Here is a 16294-nt window from a genome sequence, read left to right as displayed (position 1 = left end):
GAGATGAATTTGTAATTTTGTATGAAGTCAATCTATACAGGACTTATTCCTTAAGATTCTCAACATGCCGTCCTCAGGATTTAAGTACTGTACAATGCAAGAACATAGACTGTGATAGTACATGTACACAAACATCGTCATCTTTGAGGGGCATGGTTAAAGGGAGTCACTCGTCAGTTTCCATGTGCAGAAGGCCATAATTCGCTGACACCAGACTTGGTGGATACAAATCTTTGAAGTGTGTACAGGTACTAGTACTGCACACAGCGAACCAGTAGGCCAATCAAGAAATACCACCCTTGTCTCTCGGAGAGTCTTTGGGTGAGGGAAAAGTGAGATAATGACTTTACCATGTGGGGGATAGGGTGGAAAACGCAGTACATTACATAAGGCCTGTTGGTCATAAAACTGACCGCTAATTTTGGTGATTGACAGCACCTCTTATTGGGTAAACATCTCTTGTGAATTTCACGAAAGTTTCGAACACGAGAAAATGACGAGATTTACACGACAGTGAATCTCATTTTCCTTTGGCATGGACCTACTGTAGAACCGCAAGCACTTGTTGCGTGCGCGAAACGTTTATCATGAATTTCGCAATTGTCTATACGCTGTGAAACAATTGAATCGCGACGGACACAACACTGAATTTCTGCAAATCACAAAAGCTTCTTGGTACACTTAGCTGTTGGCCACTAATTGTAAAACAATATAATTTTAATAGTACCGGTAATAGTGAGTTTCTGGTTCTACAGCAGACAATGAGGTGGACTATTATCTCGTGTGGGAACCAACATTTCTTCGGTTGATCTTATCGTGCAGGTGAGATGCCTTCATGGCCCATGTTACAGTAGACATAACAAAACATGAATAAATCTAAAAAACATTTATCGGAATGATGCCACCATGAATTGATCATCATTTATCTTTCCTATGTACAAAGTCATTGCTAGCTTAAAACAAGATGGCCACCGACCGCTAATACACCAGTTTACGGTTATGGGCGCCATTTCAATTTACGAGTAAACAAACCAAATGGCCTCTAGAGGTCAGTGGTTTATGCGTAAATTAAGGTTGTGCCCATGCAAATTATGATGACATCACTGTCTGCGTACTGCGTTGTGCGCTCACATCATAATTTGCATGGGCGCAATCTTAATTTACGCATAAACCACTGACCTCTAGAGGTCATTTGGTTTGTTTACGACTCGTAAATTAAAATAGCGCCCATGTCTGCGCATGCACACTGTTGTAACTGTAAACTGGTGTATACCCCCCTCTGCCATACACACACAGCTGATACCAAGGTCAAAGGTCAATTATACACCAAGAGTATTCAAACCATTTCCATGTACATAAATGGGACATAAATTGAGCAACATTCTTAGAAAATGGCAATCAGCTGGTGTTTTGTTCCATATCAGACTCTTGGTATGTATCACACAAGTTTCTTGACGAGGGCAATCCGATGGATTCACTTGGTGGCCGATGCCTGGGGGGTGTTTCACAAAACTTGTCATCAGTGACAAATGACAATTTTTGTTATAAGCTACTGAAATCCTTGCTTCTGATTGGTTATCAGCAGATGTGTCACTGGCTTTTGTCATTTGTCATTGAAAAAAAGCTTTGTGAAACACCCCCCTGGTTGAATTAGACGAACATCCTTCACATCATTCCATGGCTATTTCCAGTAGGCGACACAAATATTTAAAAGGCAGCTATTGTTCATCATGAAATAATCTGCAAAGAGGAAACATATGAAAGAGGAATACAAATGTGTAATGTGGTGGAAAACAGATCATTTTCTACATTTACAACATAAAAAAATACACCAGTAGTATCAACCACAACACGAACATCACCATCATACCGGTATACACTTAACAAATAAATTATTCATACATCTTATAACTTTGATGTTTTGTACCAAGTACCAGAACTCACCTTTATCTTTAACTATGGCAGGCCGTACACGCCACCGGTTGCTCTCACCATTGGTCTCTCAATTATGACCTTTAGATAATATTTTGTCCTTCAATAATCAACTATCAAAAAATGTAAATTATGTAGATTTGTGACCATGATTGGTACGTCCTTTGAGAAACCAATGCCGGTGAATGATGAGAGATAATAGTGGCATGAACAGCCAGCCTGCCATAGTTATAAAGTCCAAGTTTAAGCCGATCTTAGTCTTTGTGAAACACTCCCCTGGTATGGGATAAAAGTGCTCTGATTACTTTCAAATGAATGGTTGCTATCACTATGAATATGACGGACAAAGAAAGCGGACAAAATATACAGTTCCTCATTCTACCATCAACAATTGCTGTGGTAGACAAAGGAACATCCCTTCACTGCTTTTACGTAAAAATGTGTAGAACAGGTGAATATGCATGTGACACCTGTTCTACACATTTTTACATAATAGCAGTGAAGGGATGTTCCTTTGTCTACCACAGCAATTGTTAAGGGTAGAATGAGGAACTGTATATTTTGTCCGCTTTCTTTGTCCGTCATGTTCATAGTGTATCCTTACCTCTCGGACTGTGGACTTAATGAAATCTTTCTTGTGTTGTAAGGGATGTTGTGGGTAGATATCATAGACCTTTCTGCAAACCATCTTCATCGTCACTTCCTCTAGGTTGGCTCCTTCCAGGATCTCCTTTACAGTCTCCTTGATCTGCTTATCCTACAAACAGCCAAAGATATTACAATTTAGAGGTGTCGTGGGTGAGTGGATATGTCACCGGACTGTGGATCACAAGGTCCGCGGTTCAAGTCCCACCGCGGCACTTGTGTCCTTTGGCGGTGATTGATCTACATTTGCCACTCTCCACCCAGGTGTTAAATTGGTACCCAGTAGGATGCGAAAGCTAATGTGATTAGATTAGCAAGTGTGCGCTTGTAAAAATGACACCTGGCTGGAATGCTCCCCAGGGAGTGGAGAATGTGCATACATTGTGTGCGGGTAAGCCTGAATCCAATGACCGGGTTAATAATATATATATCTCTAAAGCGCTTTGAGAGGGCCTTCGGTCCTGAAAAGCGCTATATAAGAACTAGCTATTATTATTTATTATTAACACCACCTTGATAACAATGATTACTAACCAACTGGAGAGGTCCTAAAATAATTTCCTTGATTTGTTTATCTTAAGACATTAGAAAAGTAAACAACTAAACAATTCTGTAATTCTGCAGTCACAGCAAGAAGATAGATTAAAGGGAAATCCAACCCAAAAGAAAGCAAAAAAAAATCAGAGAAGCAAACTGATGAAAATTTCAATTAAATCTGATTAAATAAAAAAAAAAAGTTATAATCACTATACGTATGTGCCCTTCAAATTGGCTGTAGCAGTAATGTCAATGTGATGTAGTGCTGGACTGCTTTCCTATCTGTTTCAACATTTAAAAAGACTAAAATTTAAATTTTTGAAAAAATTCATTGCTCAAGGGGGGGGGGGGGGGGGTCTATTCTTTTAAGAGAGCATATATTATTTGGAGTAGTGCCCCAAGGGAGAAGGAACTGATGAGAAAAACAAATTAATGATATTTTTGTACACTGCAAATGGGAGAGTTATCCACATCCTACGTCACAATCCACTGACCAAACTACCAATTTGAGATTTGCATTGACTTAGTGATCTCATATTTCAAACATTCATAACTTCCTTACTATTGGTCCGATTCATTTCAGAATTTTGCGATTCTGTTTCCGTTATTTTTCTGCTTACATACAAGTCAACTTATTACGAGCGTTGGTTGGATTGCCCCTTAAACACCTCATCTTGAGGGAGCCCAAATTTAACTTGCAAAGCTCTTGAAAGGCCAAAATGTTTGTGGTTATCCATTAGTTTGATGGCCTTACATGTGTATAAGATACTTTGGAGATTTACTTTTTGCTTCAAGTAAATCAAAATCTGAAAACTGACCATGCATTTTGATCAATCGTAACCCTGGGATTTAGCTCATATAGTCTTCATGATTTACTTACTAAATAACTAACAAATAACATAGGAAATTCTTGATTTATAACAACACATAATAATCAGTCGATCAAAACTCTATTTACAATAATGAACACAGCCTTGTATGCACAGGACACATTAAAAGCCTAAGAAAAGAAAGAAAGAAAGGAGAAGAGGAGGAAAACGGAGAGGGGAAGAGGAAGAAGAAAAGGAGGATGAAGAAGAAGACGGGGATAGAGGAAGAAGAAGAGGAAGAAGAAGAGGAGGATGAAGAAGAAGACTGGGATAGAGGAAGAAGAGGAAGAAGAAGAGGAGGATGAAGAAGAAGACTGGGATAGAGGAAGAAGAGGAAGAAGAAGAGGAGGATGAAGAAAAAGACGGGGATAGAGGAAGAAGAGGAAGAAGAAGAGGAGGAAGAAGAAGAAAATGGGGATAGAGGAAGAAGAGGAAGAGGAAGAGGAAGAGGAAGAAGAGGAAGAGGAAGAGGAAAAGGAAGAGGAAGAGGAACATGAAGAGGAAGAAGAAAAAGAAAAAGGAAGAAGAAAAAGAAAAAGAAAAAAAGAAAAAGCAGATTATGCTGTCAAAAGAGAAAGATGTTTGAAAGTGAGACTCAGTTAAGGTATCATTTGAGTAACTTACTGAAGGTGGTGCCTTGATTTTCTTCATCAGGGGCTCCTCATCGGAACTGTCATCATCTGTGTGAGAAGTTATAAGAAAAATATTCTACATTATTTTCTATATAAGGCTTCCAAGTGGTACAATAAATCAGTGTATTCAATATCTTTAGCGCAGTACCCAGATATGACTGACCAATATTGTTTTCATATTGCTCAGTCATCCGGGAACTTCAACAATCGATATCGATATCATGGCGATATCACACGAAAACAAAGCTTTAATTACAGAGGTAAGTCAATTTTTTTTATTTCGCTCGTCAGACTAATATAGATAATAATAATATTGTATGGCTTGTTTTCGTGTGATACAAAAATATATTGCTCTCGCTAAGACAATATTAGACTCGTCTTTGACTCGTCTAATATTGTCATAGCTCGAGCAATATATTCTTGTATCACACTCAAGGCCATCAAATATTATATAATTACTCATGTTCCTAATTTGAATTCTTGATGTCATTTTTGTACTTTACAAATAGGGTTACCTCTACTCACTATGAATATGACGGACAAAGAAAGCGGACAAAATATACAGTTCCTCAGGTAGATAAAGGAACATCCCTTCACTGCTATTATGTAAAAAGGTGAATATGCATGTGACACCTGTTCTACACATTTTTACATAATAGCAGTAAAGGGATGTTCCTTTGTCTACCTGAGGAACTGTATATTTTGTCTGCTTTCTTTGTCAGTCATGTTCATAGTGAGTAGAGGTAACCCTATTTGTAAAGTACAAAAATGACATCAAGAATTCAAATTAGGAACATGAGTAATTATATAATATTTGATGGCCTTGAGTGTGATACAAGAATATATTGCTCGAGCTATGACAATATTAGACCACTTTGTCCACTTTCTTTGTCAGTCATATTCATAGTGACTGTCTCTGAAACATTCAAAGTTGAAGAAGTTGAACAACAACAACAAAATCACGCTATTTACACTTCCTACAGGTAAGTGTAGATGTAGAGTTAACTGTACTTCATTCAAAAAACCACTTCCATTTACTGCAATGAAAATGTACACAATGACTTCTTTCTCTTTCTGTTTACACATGCTCATGTTTATTCAGGGCCCCATGGAAGACCGCTACTTATTGGTGAATGGGCTACCCTGTCAAAAGATTAGAAATAAATAAATAAATGTTCTGACGTGGTACACTCACAGCGTGCATTCCAGTTATACAAAGGTTGGGGATGGCAGCACAGGGTGGGGTGAAAAAGGGGCAACATTAAATAATAATAAGAATAATAATATTGAATATTTAGGAGCGCTAAAAACAATAAGTACCATAGCGCTTACAAATATATGAAAAGAGGACAGAAATGTACAGTACAGGAAGTATATCACATAGATCATTGGGGAAAAAGGTGAGTTTTGAGGGATCTTTTGAAGGTGGCAAGACAGGTAATTTGTATAAATGGGGGGGGGGGGGTTGCAGCACAGGGCAGGGAAGGAAAAGGTAATATTGTGAATAGAATTCTAAAAAATTAATAGAGCCTACTAATCTTACCAACAACATCATGATTTCTCTTCTGTGGTGTCTTCTGTGGTGCCTTCTTGGGTGATTTGACAGGGCTTGATTTCTTGGTCTGCTTAGATGGTGTCTTCACAGCAATCTTCTTCGGTGACTTGGTCTTGGTTTTAGCCGATTCTTTCTGGGTCTTGGGAGTTGTCGTCTTGGGCTTCTTCTTCTTCTTCTTTGGCTTGGATTCCTGTTGGTGAGAGAAATAGACTGACAATCATCAAACAAAATCATAAAAGTGGTTTAAATCATTAGAGATTTGGATTCCTGTTGATGAGAGAAATAGAACAATCATCAAACAAATTCATCAAAGTGGTATACATCATTAGAGATTTGGATTCCTGTTGATGAGAAAAATAGAACAATCGTCAAACAAATTCATCAAAGTGGTTTAAATCATTAGAGATTTGGATTCCTGTTGATGAGAAAAATAGAACAATCATCAAACAAATTCATCAAAGTGGTTTTCATCATTAGAGATTTGGATTCCTGTTGGTGAGAGAATTAGAACAATCATCAAACAAATTCATCAAAGTGGTTTACATCATTAGAGATTTGGACTCCTGTTGGTGAGAGAAATAGAACAATCGTCAAACAAATTCATCAAAGTGGTTTCATTAGAGATTTGGATTCCTATTGGTGAGAGAAATAGACTGACAATCATCGAACAAATTCATCAAAGTGGTTTACATCATTAGAGATTTGGATTCCTGTTGGTGAGAGAATTAGAACAATCATCAAACAAATTCATCAAAGTGGTTTACATCATTAGAGATTTGGATTCCTGTTGGTGAGAGAATTAGAACAATCATCAAACAAATTCATCAAAGTGGTTTACATCATTAGAGATTTGGATTCCTGTTGGTGAGAGAATTAGAACAATCATCAAACAAATTCATCAAAGTGGTTTACATCATTAGAGATTTGGACTCCTGTTGGTGAGAGAAATAGAGCAGTCATCAAACAAATTCATCAAAGTGGTTTACATCATTAGAGATTTGTTTTTAGGGCACTTCCAAATATACCAGTGGCATTCATCTATGGGTGAGACACCTCTACGAGAATGCTCAGTTAATTTTTATTTTATTTCATTTCATTTCCAGGAACATAAAGGAGTATACCAATAACAAAGAACACAAGAAACCGAATTACAATAATAAATACAATAACAGGAAAAAAGCCATCAACTAATGCCTGAGGATTACCAAAAGAAACTGAGTTTCTGTAGGAGGCTCTCCTCATTAGTTGATGGTATAATAGTAATGAAGAGAACCTCCTACAGAAACAGTTAGGCATGCATTCCTAACTTAAATTATCATCTTTTTTTGTTTAATCGTCAGCAGAGGCTATTTGGTGACTGGTGGAGATAAAATGTAACTTAAAGATAAACTCCAATTCTGGTAATGCGATTGCATTGTGAAAGAAAAGGTGTGGAATGGATCAGAAACAGTTGATCATGTAGCATGTAAGTATTGGTGTGCACTGCAAGGTTCTGGAGTCATCAAAATCATGATAAATTTGGCCGAGTCTTGGTAAAGTAACAAGCACTGTACACAGAAAGCTATATATGGGACAACACACATGGTGTCGGGGCTAGTACTACCTTGATTTCCTTGTCTTTCTATGCTCATTACTCAGCCAGTATACATTTTCTTCCAAATTGTTTGGCACATGTCATTTATTTGTAATCTTGAACATTCAGTATAAGTTTCGTTTGATTCTGTGAGAATGAATTTTTCTTTTTTTTTACCAGAACTGGAGTTTATCTTTAATTGATTCCCAGCCCAGCACTATCAATCATCCTTTGGCAAGGCATCAATCTCTGTTTGCCACTCTCCACCCGGGTGTCCCCATTATGCTACATCTTGGACTGCTTGGCTTTGGCTGGGGTAGTAATGTAAGAGTAGTAGTAGCTCTATACAGATCGAATTTATTTTTCATTTCTTGTCACATAATATAAACAAAATGACAAACAATAATAAACGTAATGATATAACAGAAGTGAGCATTGAAATATCTTTGACATTGTTTTTGGTCATTGTAATGCAAAATGAATTGGTTACAGGAAATGAAAAAAATGAACCTACTTGAAAGCAATGCTTGTTAGGTGTAGGTTCGCATTAATAATTGAACTTTATACATTTATAACTTAATGTAAGAGTGCCACGGGTGTCACAACAAGATGAACACAAGCAATATAACAGAAGCTGCTGTTGTTGTTGTTGTTGGGTTTATCGGCGCTATCCATCGGCGCTATCCATCGATTCCGATGATTTCCTACTATTATCTTACATTATATACCTCTCTTTAGTATATTGAATAAATCTATTCATCTGATTGGTCGAAATTGGAGTCGTGATTTTAGCCATGCCCGCCTACCGGTCAATAGTTTTTTTTAAAGATGCCCACATGCCGGTCAATAGTTTCTTAAAAATATGCCCATTGCCCCGGGTCGCATAAATAAATTTCGCTGGGATCCACGTTTACATGTACAAATTTTCTTTAAAAATATCTAAACAAGGCCTTATACTTACGCCTTCTGTCATACTGGTATCACCATCTTCTCCTTCCGCATCTCCTTCCGTTCCATCATCCATTGTCGTGTCTCCATCTTCTTCCGTCTCCGTGGACGCATCACCGCCCCCTTTCTTTCCTTCACCTTTCTGCTTCTTCGCTTTCGTCTTCTTCTTCTTTGTCCCTTTTGACTTGCTCTTCTTCTTGCCTAAAATCCAAACAATGATCGAGAAGGTGTAAAACGACCGAGAAGGTGTAAAACGACTGAGAAGGTGCATTTCTGTGTCTCCTCTCAATGAAATATGAAATAGATAATTAAGCATCGATTATCTTTTGGGAAATTTGTTTTTCACTGGTAAAAGTATAAGATCAATATACCAAAGAAATAATCATAATTATAGAAAATTACAGTAATTTTTTGTTTTCATAGGTTGATATCCTCTTCTCTCATAAAGAAAATTTTACAAAATTTATAACATTTTATACAAAATTACAAATAATCTTCACATAGGTCTAAATAAATTTGCAAGTGAACTTTAACATTTCAATACAAGGTTACAAATAAATTTTCATATAAAATATATTTGCAAATGAACACATGATTTACATAAGAAAAATATTCACATAAACAACATTATAGTTTCACATTAAAAAAAAAAAAATTGCACATAAAGTTTTTACAATTTCTGGTAAAAAAGGAAAATGAATTCTCACAGAATCTAACAAAACTTACACTGAATGCTCAAGATTAGAAATAAATGTCATTTGCCAAACAATTTTGGTAGAAAATGTATATTTGAGCATAGAAAGATAAGGAACTCAAGGTAAGTAGGCCCGACACCATTTGTGTAGTCCCATTTACATCTTTGTGTGTACAGTGCGTGTTACTTTACCAAGACTGGGCGAAATTTATTATGATATTGATGACTCCAGAACCTCGCAGTAAACTCCAATACTTACATGTACATGTTACATGATCAACTTTTTCTGATCCATTCCACACCTTTCCTTTCACAATGCAATCGCATGACCAGAACTCAACTTTATCTATAAAGGGATTGGGTATCTTTGCCTCAGATTCTAAACAAAATCCTGGACTTAGCTCCTGCTGCAATCATAATTATGAACCTTTAGGTCAGTCAGGAATCCATGACTTTTACAAGGAAATCGCCAGTCTGATTATCAAGATATTAATGATTGGAAATCAAATTTCCACTAGTCTATTGGAGAAAATGAGTATGGTAAAACCGGTCACTCAAAGATTTTTGCTTTTTGAGGCACTTCATGATCATTTTGAAGCGCAATAATTTAAGGGCTCCAATATTACGCCATATCACAGACACATAGGGCCAAGCATTTCAGATTTCAGATTTTTTTCTTCTTTTTTCTGTCTTTTTCCCCTTTTACCAATATTTTGTTCCTCCATATTTGTATTATTATGTATCCTTTGAGGGTAGTCATACTATCAAGCTTTGCTTACTTTGTCAACCCTCCTGTTTGATGTTTTCGATTAGCTACAGCCAGCCTTACTTTATTCTACATATATTCTTTTGTCATGTGTAAATTTGCAATATTGATTTGTTATATATTTGTAAAAATCAAAAGAAAAAGAAAATCAAACAGAAATAAATAAGTCAAATCAAATCAAATCAAATTTGTACTTGGAGACTACTCACCTTTCTCTGGTAACTTTCTACCGGAGGGTTGAGGGTTCAAACAGAATTCCATTATTCTTTCCATAATGACATCTTTGTTTCCTTTCTTCTCCACATCAAGAATGGTGCAAATCTCCTTTATTCCTTCCATTGTGAATCTTTACCATACAATGAAAAACACATTTTTAAGATTTTTATTTCTGATATTTAGACAGGGTGACTCATTATCACCAATAATGGTGGTCTTCCACGAGGCCCTGTTAAACCATAGACGTAATAGAATGGACTATCGACGAAGCAGTTTCTTTGATCCTATGAGTTCCACCGGCAAGGTTTAAATTTCGCGCCAATGCAAAAACCCAGCGGTGGTCCCACCGCAACCCGACAGCTGGATGCGATCACTTGCGCAATCTTTCATAATCGCAACAGCAAGCTCGCGATTTGGGGTTGTTCGCTGCTCCTTCAAATCGTTGAGAACCTAGTGTTAAATAGTATGAGCGCTCTCCGCCATGCGGTCGTAGCGAACATGTTTTCGTCTTTGTGCCTGACGATATTATTGTTATTGTTTTCAGCGTTGTATTTATACTAACAATTATTATTTATTTCGATGTGTGTATTGTTCCATAATACATATTTTTCTCGTACTCATGAGTCATGTGTTGTTTATAAAGTAATTAGAAGGGCAGGATTATCATTAGATGACATAAATAAGGAAGAACTTTATGATTATGATGGGCAGTCCATATATCGACATAGCAGACGACGGAAATGTTGAATATTTTGCAATGGTCAATTCCCAATTTACGGACACAGATATTTATCCTAATTCCTAGATTCTCAAAAAAAACGTACACATAATTTATAGTAGGCCTACATCAAGATAAAATAAGATAAAATCTGAGGGAAGAAAAAAAAAAGCAGTCACTCTCGGATTAACAAGTCCAAAATATAACTTGAAAAAAACATGCACCCGCCGATCTCTATCAATGGGACTACGTGTGCAATTTGGATTAGACAAAGGCACGGCAATTTAGTGGTCATGATGCGAAGAAGTCACGCATTACCACAGATTTTCTGAGCACTCACGAAAACAACCTCATTCTTCCAATGCCTATAAAAAAAACGCACGCAAACGCAACAAATAACGAATGATTGTATTCGACCAGCGAAGGATTTGTGATCACCACAACGTCGTTGGTTTCACAGAGAAATTAACGGAAACAGGAGAAAAAAACACTTTTTAAACTGTATTTTGTAAGCTCTTGTGGTGACTTTCCTTGCTTATATGATGAGTTTGCTACACACCAACACAAATTCGTAAAAAATCGAAGAAATCACCGATTTCAACGGCTTTTTTACAGATTGGCGAGCATGAACAGGACGAAAACCTCATGTTTACATCCGGGGCATTATTGACGTAGTATTTAGCTGCGCATGGGCAGAAGGCTCTCCTGTCACGATTCATTCATGAAATGAGAAGCGCAAATCGTGGGAAGCATTGGTCAGTGCGAAGCGACTTGGCCGATAGAGGTCGGCAAAATCCCGGTGGATCTCATAGGACCAAAGGACCCTTATCGGAGCTTATCAAAACATGCCCGCAGCGTTGCGGTCAGACTTAAAACATAGAAGAAAGTAAGACATAAGAACAGGTGGTAGCTATCATTACTTTTACTACTCTTGCCGTCAAAAGTCCATTTCTATTACGTCTATGGTTAAACATAATGAGGTACATCAGTTTAACAAATATATATATTATAATAATATTATAATAATAAAAATAATAATAACAAAATCTTGAACATAAATTTTGACACATGAAGGTTTGAATTGCATAAATTTGGCATCAAAATGTGCGGGAGATTTGAAAGAAAATTCATGAAACGTGAATCCGGAAATCAAAGCGGCTAAGACGCAGCGCGAAAAATCCTGAAGGGGTGAGGCCACCCCGCCCCTACGAACCTCATTAGTTTTCTAGTTAAGCAATCATCATTTAGTAGTATGATTGAATCATCTCAGTAAATAATAATAATAATAATAATAATATGAAATATTTAGGAGCGCTAAAAACAATAAGTACCATAGCGCTTACAAAAACAAATATATGAGAAGAAGACAAAAATGTACAGTACAGGAAGTATATCACATAGATCATTGGGGAAAAAGGTGAGTTTTGAGGGATCTTGTGAAGGTAGGAAGGCAGGTAATTTCCCTTATGGAAAGAGGCATGCTGTTCCAGGTCTTTGATGCAGCTACTGCCAACCGTTTTCAGCTGCTGAGAGTCTAGATGTGGGAGTGATAAGTTTACATGTGTCGGTTGCTAAACGAAGATTACGAGTTGGTGTATATATCTGTAAGGGTGTCATTATGATATTGAGGTGCCAAATGATTGAGTATTTTGAAAGCATACAAACAGAATTTAAACAGAACACGTTGGTGGAGAGGTAACCAGTGGAGTTTCTTAAAGGTACTATGTCCCATTTGCAGGCCAAGAATGAAAAAGTTAAATTCCAAAGCCATTTGAAAGATAATACTAATTTAAAACTTCCCTAAAAAAGGTGGGGCTTGAAAATGTCTTCAAGTGGGAAAAAAACGATTATTAGTTGTCAAATCGACTAAGGAGCTATAGAGCCGATAAGTAATAGTCTTGATTTTCAGACCATTGTACCGAATGGTCATACGTTTTATGCTGTGCAAAGATTCAATCAGTTTAATTTTGGCCATCACAAGAAGTGGGTTATTAATGTAGACAAATGTTCATGTACCCTTTACAGCTCATTTTATGTATGTTATTGCCAAAGAAGAAAAAGCCGGTCAGTCACGCAATAGTGTCTGACAGTTAAGTCTAGCAAGTAAACGGGTTTCCATGCATAATTTGAATATTAGGACACTGCTAACGTTTAAATTGCACAGATAGGACATACATGACATATTCATAATACCTGCAAAGTTCTACAGAATTTGAGGTTGGCTGCAAAAGGGACATAGTACCTTTAAGTTAGGGTGAAGTATGAGTTCTTGACCCAAGGCCAAAGATTAATCTAGCGGCACGATTCTGGACAGTTTCAAGTTTCCTTCTATCTTTAGCACATAAAACAGTATAAAGACTATTGTAATAATCCAACCTAGAAAGAATTAGAGCTTGGACATCATGGTGACATGTCTTAAAATCAATGAATCTACCGAATAGGCTTACTTGACTAAGAGAGCTTCTCTCTTTGTGTAATCAGGATCTTCTTTACTGAACTCAAATCCTGAGAACTGCCTGATGTTTCTCTTGTTCTCTCTAGGATCCTGTAATGTGGGAAGTGTAAGGAAAAATCATCAAAAGTTATGCATTCATTACTAAATTAACAAACGAATATCACAAGCAGAAGCAATATTATTTTTCGATACTACATCCGCAATGAGTAATATATTTAGCATTAATATATAAAAACTGATTACAAGTTATAAATTGAGATATGGTATAAGATGGCAAGCGAAGATCTTGGTTTGAATCCAACCCAAGAGGATGACTGAAGCCTGCTGTGCATCATGAAACACGCTGGCCATGTTACAGTGGAAAACAATTTCGTCCCTGAATAGGAGTAGGGGGGAACCTGCATGGGTCCCATAGCATAACAACTTATCACTGATGGTAACTTCTATGGATTACTTGATTTTTATTGGCTGTTAAGCAATGTTACCATGGAAGAAGTAGAAGAGGTGGAGGAGGAGGAGGAGGAGGAGGAGGTGGAGGAGGAGGAGGGGGAGGAGGTGGAGGAGGTGGAGGAGGTGGAGGAGGTGGAGGAGGTGGAGGAGGAGGAGGAGGAGGAGGAGGTGGAGGAGGTGGAGGAGGTGGAGGAGGTGGAGGAGGAGGAGGAGGTGGAGGAGGAGGGAGGAGGAGGAGGAGGAGGAAGGAGGAGGAGGAGGAGGAGGAGGAGGAGGAGGTGAAGAAGAAGAGGAAGAGGAGGAGGAGGAGGAGGAGGTGGAGGAGGTGGAGAGGAGGAGGAGGAGGAGGAGGAGGAGGAGGAGGAGGAGGAGGAGGTGAAGAAGAAGAGGAAGAGGAGGAGGAGGAGGAGGAGGAGGAGGAGGTGGAGGAGGTGGAGGAGGAGGAGGAGGAGGAGGAGGAGGAGGTGAAGAAGAAGAGGAAGAGGAGGAGGAGGAGGAGGAGGAGGAGGTGAAGAAGAAGAGGAGGAGGAGGAGGAGGAGGAGGAGGAGGTGGAGGAGGAGGAGGAGGAGGAGGAGGAGGTGAAGAAGAAGAGGAAGAGGAGGAGGAGGAGGAGGAGGAGGAGGAGGAGGTGGAGGAGGTGGAGGAGGAGGAGGAGGAGGAGGAGGAGGTGGAGGAGGTGGAGGAGGTGGAGGAGGTGGAGGAGGTGGAGGAGGTGGAGGAAGAGGAGGAGGAGGAGGTGGAGAAGGTGGAGGAGGTGGAGGAGGTGGAGGAGGTGGAGGAGGAGGAGAGGTGGAGGAGGAGGGAGGAGGAGGAGGAGGAGGAGGAGGAGGAGGAGAGGAGTGAAGAGAAGAGGAAGAGGAGGAGGAGGAGGAGGAGGAGGGGAGGTGGAGGAGGTGGAGGAGGAGGAGGAGGAGGAGAGGAGGAGGAGGAGGAGGAGGGAGGTGAAGAAGAAGAGGAAGAGGAGGAGGAGGAGAGGAGGAGGAGGAGGAGGAGGTGGAGGAGGTGGAGGAGGAGGAGGATGAGGAGGAGGTGAAGAAGAAGAAAAGAGGAAGAGGAGGAGGAGGAGGAGGAGGAGGAGAAGGAGAAGAAAAAGAAGAAGAAGGAAAAAAAGAAAGAAAAAAAATATGTAGACTTACTCTGACCATCTTTCCAAACAAGAATTTATGAAGAGGTTTAAGATCCTGTGATTTTGTCTTCTCCAAAAAATGTGCAACTAGAACGAAAATAGAATAAAAAGAAAGACAATAAGAGACTAGATAATCAAGGTCATGAGGAGATCATGATAATAGCAATTATCATGCATTGGTACAACTAAGTACAAATTAACGCCAGCAATTACATTAATGTAAGAACCTTGTTAAAACTAAATATTCATCAAAATAATATTTGTCGTCACCACAAAATTGTAGCATTTTGGTATCACTAAATGATAACACATTGAAACTTGTGAAAGTACATTAACAAACCAAATTCAGCTGAAGCTATCTTAAGCCATATCCTTATCATGAAAAAATTCCTTCTTTTCAACTTTTCATCTTCTTTTTAGAATCAAAAAAGATGCTGTTGCATGAGACTTTGAACAAACTTTAAGACCCTAACAAAAAAAAAAAAAAAATCTCTATGAATGGAAAGCTGAACGAACGTAAATTTACAACTACATATCCCTTTTCAGTATTGCACAAAAGCAAAATCAAAAACCTCATTCCCCGCACCCTTCTAACCTCTTGATTAACAGGTGCCAAACTTACCACCAGTTACGGTGACAACATATGGACCTTGGCCCCATTTCACAACAGTTGTCATCAGTGACAAATGAAAGTTTTTGTTATAAGCTACTTGAAATCTTTGCTTCTGATTGGTTATCAGCAGATTTGTCACTGATTTTTTGTTATTTGTCATTAAAAAAAAAAGCTTTGTGAAACGAGTCCCGATCAGCTCGTTTATATAGCCGAGACGATGACCCATGCTTAATTAATGCAAAGTCATTTTGGCTATGTGACTCCACATAAGATGATGTCATCAAGTCGACAGCTGGTATTTAGATCGACACACTTCGAATTTCAAAGCTTTAGATATTGAGTTTTCAGAGAGCTGTTAAGCTTTAACCCCTCTGACAGATACTAAAATGCCATATAATTGATATATATGTAATGTTTGGCTTTTAAGCTTTCTGTTGATATAAAATTATTCCATTTTATTTTTCACTTCCGACATGGTCTTTAATCTATTTCGGAAAGAATTTTCTTTAAGATAATATGAATCCAGCTTACTCTTACGAAGTTTGGGAAAGAATCTATAACAAA

The 16294-nt window shown here is 38.2% G+C and overlaps 1 protein-coding gene across 1 annotated transcript; it reads right to left on the bottom strand.

Annotated features, from left to right (window-relative positions):
- Positions 1 to 1350: 1350 nt before the first annotated feature.
- On the bottom strand, positions 1351 to 15204 carry LOC105447404 (protein DEK-like; the record flags this gene model as incomplete). Its single annotated transcript, XM_030981916.1, is given in 8 exon segments — positions 1351 to 1740; positions 2537 to 2689; positions 4608 to 4663; positions 6159 to 6360; positions 8705 to 8892; positions 10361 to 10497; positions 13533 to 13630; positions 15128 to 15204. Coding segments are annotated over 8 exon segments (923 nt in total), but the record flags the coding sequence as incomplete, so codon positions are not given.
- Between the last annotated feature and the right edge of the window lie 1090 nt (positions 15205 to 16294).

The sequence above is a fragment of the Strongylocentrotus purpuratus genome, unplaced genomic scaffold (assembly GCF_000002235.5).
Source record: "Strongylocentrotus purpuratus isolate Spur 01 unplaced genomic scaffold, Spur_5.0 spur5_contig_823, whole genome shotgun sequence".
Lineage (NCBI taxonomy): Eukaryota > Metazoa > Echinodermata > Echinoidea > Camarodonta > Strongylocentrotidae > Strongylocentrotus > Strongylocentrotus purpuratus.
The sequence above is the reverse complement of the archived record's forward strand: the minus strand, read 5'-3'. Positions and strand labels throughout refer to the sequence as shown.